At 35.8% G+C, this 8083-nt stretch overlaps 1 protein-coding gene across 1 annotated transcript; it reads right to left on the bottom strand.

Annotated features, from left to right (window-relative positions):
* Nucleotides 1–1436: 1436 nt before the first annotated feature.
* Nucleotides 1437–7872, bottom strand: LOC132170708 (kinesin-like protein KIN-14I). The gene is made up of 19 exons (XM_059581789.1): nucleotides 7755–7872; nucleotides 6845–7011; nucleotides 6607–6750; nucleotides 6099–6368; nucleotides 5930–6001; nucleotides 5512–5580; nucleotides 5346–5423; nucleotides 5062–5193; nucleotides 4897–4978; nucleotides 4721–4816; nucleotides 4432–4608; nucleotides 4240–4346; nucleotides 3915–4093; nucleotides 3661–3822; nucleotides 3201–3454; nucleotides 2943–3106; nucleotides 2499–2690; nucleotides 1848–2353; nucleotides 1437–1667 (listed from the first exon to the last, which is right to left on the bottom strand). Exons 1-19 carry the CDS (start codon nucleotides 7870–7872, stop codon nucleotides 1535–1537), a joined length of 3102 nt encoding a protein of 1033 aa, XP_059437772.1. The 3' UTR covers nucleotides 1437–1534.
* Between the last annotated feature and the right edge of the window lie 211 nt (nucleotides 7873–8083).

Genomic DNA, 8083 nt, shown 5'->3' with positions numbered 1-8083 from the left:
ACGAGATTAAAAGCAACAAATCTTGTTTCTAACGTGTGTTTATAACAACTCTTTCTTTCTTTTTTTGACTAGTAAACTCAATTCAACCTAACTCTAATCTCTCTCTCTCTCTCTCTCTCTCTCTCTCTTTTCAATAAAAAGATTGACCCAGTTCCTTTAATTTTTATATACTTCTAGCTTTTGAATAATGCAGATACTAATTTCTTGAGTTCCTTGGAATTTCTAGTAATGAAAAGTGCAGAAGGGTTTAGGATATTAGTTGTCTGGAATTATGTTATTTATTTATTTATTTTTGAAAAAATACAGATTACCTTCCACCAAAGCATCACTACTTTGGCAATGTAGCTTTAAAGTTTAAAAAGCAACATTCAAACCACACAAACTACTAAACTACGGCAATTTAACCTATCTGTTAATTTTTGCCCTTTGGAGATCTAAATTTGGTGACCGATCTATGATTGAAATATTTGATGTTGTCCTTTTATTGCTAAGTTGTGTTATGGTGCTTTTAGCATCTTGCTCTGATTCATTATTCATGTGAATTGGTTCATGGCTATCTTATTGAAAACAAAAAAAAAAAAAAAACCAGAGATTTATCTTCTACTGCTTTGTTCTCTGACTAAGAGATCTATGTAATTCTTCAAGTTATTACTTTACATTGACACTTCGAATTAATTACTAGTTAAGTAATTTTGGAGGCATTTTTACACAAACAAAATCAGCGAATATGCACCAATATGCTTGTACAAAATCATAAAGAAAATGTGCTTGCAGCTAGGAACCTTTAACCAAATCTGGTAGTAGTAGAAGTCTTGGCAAAACTTAAAAATTTCGAGCATGTTTGAGAATGTGTTTAAGAAATAGAGCTTTTAAGTCAAAAAAAACGTTTTTTAGCAACATATTTATTTTTAAATTTTTGATAAAAATGTTTTTTGGACCCTTAAAAGCACTTTCAAATTTTTTTACCAAACGAATACTTATTTATTTAAACGGACTTTTTAAGTGTTAAGCGCACTTTTAGACCCTTCAAACACACATCCAAACAAGCCCTTAGTCGAGATTTGGAGACGGAGAAAATTATTCTAGATAGTGAAGAGGCAGAAAGTAGAGAAGTTTTTCACAGCTTGTTAAATACAACAGATATGTTTTGGATTTTTGCAAGACTAGCATATTTGCCATGTACGTCAAGATGTACACCGGTGCTCCATTTTTCTCTCACTTTGCATATTTTTCTTTCTTTCCTTTTTTTTTATGTAACACTTGAAACCAATAAAAAAGAAAGAAAGAAAGACTCAATATCAACACAAAACACATGAAAATGGGCAAGGTGGGTGGGGGACGCCATAATATCATGACCACCACCAGAGAAACTCAGGCAACTGGAACTATGGCCACTTCAATATAAAAAAAAAAAAAAGAAAAAAAAAAAAAACCTCTCTCCCTTTCTCTCTCTCCAACTACATAATAAATACAAAGAAAAAAGAATCATATATATATATAAAACAACTTCTTCAATACCCCATTAACAGTATTCTCACTTGTGATTCCCACTTCTCCGCTTTCCATCAGCTGGAATGGCCTGCCTTCCAGGCTTGTGCAAAGGTTGGCTTACCCCATTGGGTGGTTTGATCCGTGATGGAGAAGGACTCAGTGATGGAATTGAAGACCTGATTGCAAACACATAATTCAAAAGAGTTTTTTGTTAGAAAAAATCAAATGGAAGAATTATTGCATTCCACATTGAAGTGCAAAGAAAATTTCTGAACATATAGAAGAGGAAGTAGACCACCAGCAGTGCACTACTGCTCAAGAACATATAGTAAAATATAAGGAACAAGACATGTTACCTGAATTCCAGGCTCTTTACTGGCTTCACATTTGTTTTCTTTGCTTTTGACCCCAAACCAGTGGGAATGCTGGTACCCTTTGGAAGATTCAGTTGCCAAAGCATGTCTGGTTCTGAGGAATCGCTAGTTGCAGCCTCATGCTCATCGGAGTCGTCGGTGGCCGTTTCATACCGACCGCTAATTACATCATAATCCAGGCTATCTTTTTTGTTTGCTGTTAGTTCTGGGTGTATTTTTGAAGGAGCTTGGAGATAACTCTGACCAAACATTTCAGGCAATTGTCTGTTGTCAACTTCCCAATGTCCCATCGGATTTTCATCTCTACTTGCAGTGTCATGTTTTTTCACCATGATCTTATCAACCCAATCGCCAGAAAGCAAGTCCTTGTCATCCTCCTTTCCATTCAGTCCAGGACTTCCAATAGGTCGCCAGGGAGCTGAACTCATCAACATATCTTGGAGATCTAAGCTTCGTCTTTTCGGCTTTAGTTCAGAGTGATTCCGATCCTGCAAGCCAATAAAAAGACAGTGAACCATGTTTTAAAAGGTGTTAAGTAAAATCTAAGATAAAACATTGGATTTTAGGCACCACACTACTACATTAAAGCTATTGTTATAGAAATCATGGCAATTATGATACCCTGGTTCATACCTCTAAGTTACCAACATCCTCCATTGGTTGCCTACGACCCCCAGGGAGATCTCCAACACTTTTCCAACTGGGATGGGAAGGAGAAGAACCGCATGACTTAATTTTCACTCGTTCTGGGCTGCGATATGTAACATGTTGAGGTCTCTCTGTTTCCCCCTCCTTCCTTGCTAAGGCTGCTTTAAGATTAGCAATCTAAAAAGAGAAAGTAAACAAGAAACCTTTATTTTTCTACTCAATTATTGAAGCACAAAAGACATATAAGTGAGTCAAAGCTTTGCAAATTTATTATGCAGATAAAAAAGATAAAGATTAAACTAACAGGCAGCCTCAAGATAAGACATCTGAAAGAAAAACTAAACATAACGTTTTCCATGCTAAGAAAAAGAAGATGAGGCACTTTTCAAGCTTATCATGCAAAACAAACAGCAACATAAAGAGCAAAACCTGTTCTTTAAGCTCCTTCACATCGGCACCATCTTTGTTAACCCGAGCAGCACCAAGCTCAACGGTGGAAACCCTTTCAGCAAATTTGAGTGTACTAATTGTTTCTCCAACCGCGTCAGGCTCAGGACTAATGTGAACAAACATGAGTGTCTTCGCTTGCCCTCCTGATGAATTCAAGGACCAACAACTTAGCAACAGGGAAGATTACAGTGGAAAAATGGAAGAGAATATCTTAGGCGAGGACAATAAGAACTTTACCAAGTGAATCTTGGAGCAGCTGTGTGAGTTTGCTGTTCCTATAAGGAACATGTGAATTCTTTTGTGCAAGAGAGGAAATAACATCTCCTAAGGCAGAAAGAGACTTGTTAATATGTTGTGCCTCCTTTAATCTATCTCCCGTCACTTCAGATTTGTCAACCCTTTCACTCCCTGCCAGATCAACCAGATGCATGCAGCCACGAAGAATAGATCCAGATGTCAGGTCTCTTCCTTGAACATGAACTGTAAGGCAGCTGGAAATGGATTCCATATAGAAGTAAGTATCCATTTTTTACCACACAATAAGACTATAATCAATGTTCTTAAAATCACAAAATAATGAATAAATAAATTTTATATTATGAATTACAATTCATATAGGAAATAATAATTAAAAGGGAAGATTATTTGAAAAGAAAAAATGCTCTACTATAAAACTTATAAGACAAAATAACCATACCTGTGAGAACGACTACTCCGATCATTCATGGCTGTAGCACCCACGGCACGATTCTTTTGCCCAAGATTCATCAAATTTATAACATCAGATGTTGATGAAACAGGTACCAGGTTTGCTTCAGGTACATTGATTCCATTTTGAGAACTGTTACGAATTTCTAATGTACTTAGGAGTCAAGAAAACATATAGGAGTAAGAGGTGCAGAACAAGCAATAATGATATAAAGGAATAAACACTAGTGTTATGAAGGATATCTTTTGTTGAAACCATCTGTCACAAGGAGATCCCTAACTTGCTCATTGTAAATTTCAAGCATCTGAACAGAAATATCATAGGAAATAATGTCTTTCCTCTGTTCTGAGAGAAGAAACAGATCACCCAATGCTCTATAATTTACACCTAGGCCTTCCTCTGTAAGCTCATTGGGTCCACTCTGAATTGATAGATGAGATAAATCAATAAAACTCAAAGCATAGTTAATGACCAAGCATTTTTTTTGGCAAAAAATAACTCAAAAGCCTTATTGTGAAAGAAATTATCAAGAGTCTGATTCCAATGATAACATGTTGAATCTCTTACCATAGTATAAGTTTTCCCTGATCCTGTTTGGCCATAAGCAAATATACAAACATTATAACCATCAAGAACAGACCGAATCAGAGGCTGCGTGTCTAAAAATACCTCCTCTGCAAAGAAAGGAAAGCAGCAGTAGATAAGGAATTTTGACAAAAAGGAAAAATTAAGAAGAAAAACAAAAACAAAGAGACCAACCTTGGCTTGCAGAAGGACCAAATACTCTGTTAAAAGTGAATGACTTCCGTCCCTCTTTGCTATATTTTGAAGGGGCGATAATCGTAATATTTCCTTCATCAATGTGACCCACAGCATTCAAACCGTTTGGTTGCCCAGGCAGGAAAGGCCTCACTCGGCAGTATACCCTAATATTTCCTAATCAAACATAATAAACATGACCCTTAGATCTTGTTGAGAAACTTAAATAATTTTTATTGATTTAAGTCATAAAGTAAAACCATTTGCAATGTCACCATTGAAATGTCACCTTTTAGATCCTGCACTTGATTGTATAACTTGCGGTTTTCTTCAAGAACACTCTTGTATTTGGAAGCAGCATTAGCTAGACCATGTAAGTGCTTACCTATGAAGGGAAGTTAATGATATCATTCCTACTTTAATAACTTTATAGAACCATAAAATTTTTTTGATTTAAATGTGTACCTAGATTGCTGAATTCCTCCTGGTACTTAATCTGCAAAAACTTCATGCCTGATTTAGTACTATGAAGAATGTGTTTCAGTTCCTACAGGAGATCAACATCAAAGTCACTAATTGCATGAGATTAACAAATTTGCTACCGGCAAGTTTGATGCTACTGCAATTTACCAGAATATCTCTTTGTTGTTGTTCAACCAACTTATGCTGGATTGAGAATTGACTTTTTGATCCCTCATCAAGATCACAGTTCTCGTCATAACATTCCTCCTCTTTGTCTTGTGTGGCAGGTTTCTCATTCATCTTAATCATAGTGAAGAAAGAAAAAGGTCACTCATTTGTGCTCAATACACAAAAGCAATCATAAATATTATCAACTTGCTTGTGAAAAATATATGCTGAATGCCACAAGTAAATCACTCGCATTGTAAACCTTCTATGATGAATGTAAATACCTTCATATCATCATCAGCAGTTTCCGAAAGAGAATTGTCAACGTCAGATATTCCCATATCTTTCACAGTTGTTTTCATCTGTCAGAAAAGCAGTAAGGATATTTGTCAGAAAAGCATCTTGAGTATAACATAGTAATACCGCTATTGGAGAAAACAAAATGCTTACCAGTTCATTTTGGCTTGCTAAGCGGCGCCCGAACTCCTCTATGACTTTATTAAGCATAGTTTCCACAATCTGTGACAGGCAAAAAAGTCAGTTGTTGCTCTTAAGTAATGATTAAAACATAGATATGATCAGTTATAACAAAGACCTAGGCCAAACAAGAAGACTACAAGAATGAACATGTAGGGTAATATTGTAAGACATAATACATTTTTTGGGTTTTATACAAATGCTGCACTCAAATGGTTAGTGTCAGCCAACTGGGACAATTTATGGTCTAAAACGCATCCATGGTAGGAGTCAGTGATAGCAATAATAACTTCCAAACCCACCTGCTTACTTTGCAGGATCAAAAGCAGTCTCTTCAAAATCTATCTATATAAGGAAAAATTCATAACAAAGAAAGTGCAAGAACACTTACAATTGGAATGTCTTCATGCTTTCTATCGGAAAGAGCTTCACGGACTAGCATATTTAAGCAACGAGATGATCCCTGCAGATCAGAATACATATAAGATTTTAGGCGCCATGCTACTTTGACAAACAACAAGTGGAGAAAGAAAAAGAAAAAAGCAAACAGAAATACAAACCTCACTAACTCCTTCATTGAGGTCATGACTGAGATCACTGTATGAAGATAGATCACTACACAAACTCTCTAGAGACTTCTCACTCGGTGATATTGTCCTTGAGAAAGAATTCATGAATGGTTCTGAATTTTTTCTTAGAAAGGGTTTCCCACAGGTAGGTGGTTTCAAATTTCCACCAAGTTTCCATGATCCAAGCCCACCTCCTTGTTTCCAGTCACTATATGATTTGAGTGCTAGAACACAGTTCACAATCCTTGCAGATTTTCCTCCCTGTAAAGTCAGAAGATCAAAACAATGTAATGACAGATTGAAAACTCACGCAAATTAATGCATTTATTCTGCACCATATTGGTTCATCATCAACCCAAAAATAACACTACACAGATTTTGCCCTTTTTTTTTTTCTTTTTTTTTTTCTTTTTTTCCAGTAAATCAGATAAAGAAGGGGTATGGATGAAGACCAATATACAGATTTTCCCATTAATGTTAAATAAATTACAAGACACACCTGTTCCAAATCGGAGGCTTCAAAGGTAGGAAGCCCCAAATCTTCCACAGCTACAAGGAAATTTCTAACATTTTCAAAGTACTGGTAAGCAGATAACGCTGCCCCATCAGGAACAATAACGGAATCACAGGGGGCCTCAACCACCTAAATAAGTGAATAAACATCATCAAAACCCACAGACAGATAAACTTACAAGTAAAATTATTGAAAGGAAAGTAAAAACCTTTCTGAACCATACCTTTGGCACAGCTCCAGACTGAACTTTGTTAAGAACATTGCAAAGGATTATCCCACTTCGCAATCCGAGCCTGAAGTCTTCTTCGGAAGGCTCGGCTGGTAAATCTTTACCCCCAACAACTCCAACCGTCTTTCTGAGCCACCCGGCTGCTTCATATCTTCTCAAGGCTGCAAAATGATGTGGCGACCTTAAGTTTCTTTCTTCTTGTTTAGCATATCTCAAGCTAAGAGAAGCCAACTAACACGGAAATAAAGGCTACAGCAGAATTCTTTTTTTTTTTTCTTTTTTTTTAATTATTTCAGTTCTATCTAGAATCTTTTCCAAATTCGTTGGAGCGTAAACCAATCAAAAGATGAGCTTTCTGAAATTTATGGATTTGAGCTGGGGCCTCGAATTGTAATTCTAGCTCCAATATCATAATTCCATGCAACCAAAGGCTCACATTTTCTTCTTCAAAAATTATTGGGAATGAGAAATTGCAAAAGAAAAGAAAAGAAGGAAAATGAAAAATACTAATCCAATGACAATGATGATAAGGAAAATGAGATTATTGGACAATGTAAAATCATATCAAAATTCAGACATTTTCTGTAAATTCAAAATATTTTACGTAACATTGTATCAACATGAATATCGCATCACATAATCATCAAATTTTATAACCAAATCCCACAAAGTTTATTGCTATCATTACAAACACATTCAAAGCAACCGCACATTACCGAAGTTTCAATTGTCAAAACCCACATATATTAGATTGTCATAAAATTTTTGCAAAACCCAATGGACAAATCCAAAAATGAAATCAAGAAATGCTTCCTCTGCTTATCAAAGAAACCAGAACTCCAAATTCAATCAATATTTTCAGAAAAGTAAATGCAGAAAGAATTGAAGAAATGATTGATCATACAAGCTTCCCCAGCCTTCCTTGAAGCCAAGCCCCTATCGCTGAATCGGGCACCATGTTGTTGAAGAATATCTTCAATCATAGAAGCTACAGAGAAAGACAAAACTTGCTCTGTTTCCATTGTCACACACACACACACCCCAATGAACCCAGAAAAATCTGACGGTTAAAACCAACAGAAATTCAAAATTCAAATCCAACCCATTAATTCACAGGCATAAATTCCTCCAAACCCAGCTTTGGTCCAACAAATTATATTGAAATTAACGAAAAAATTCAGATTATTTGCTTATATACAAAGAAAGTTTAACTTGATTGAATTCTCAGGGAAT

Source organism: Corylus avellana, chromosome ca2 (assembly GCF_901000735.1).
Source record: "Corylus avellana chromosome ca2, CavTom2PMs-1.0".
Classification (NCBI taxonomy): Eukaryota; Viridiplantae; Streptophyta; class Magnoliopsida; order Fagales; family Betulaceae; genus Corylus; species Corylus avellana.
The sequence above is the reverse complement of the archived record's forward strand: the minus strand, read 5'-3'. Positions and strand labels throughout refer to the sequence as shown.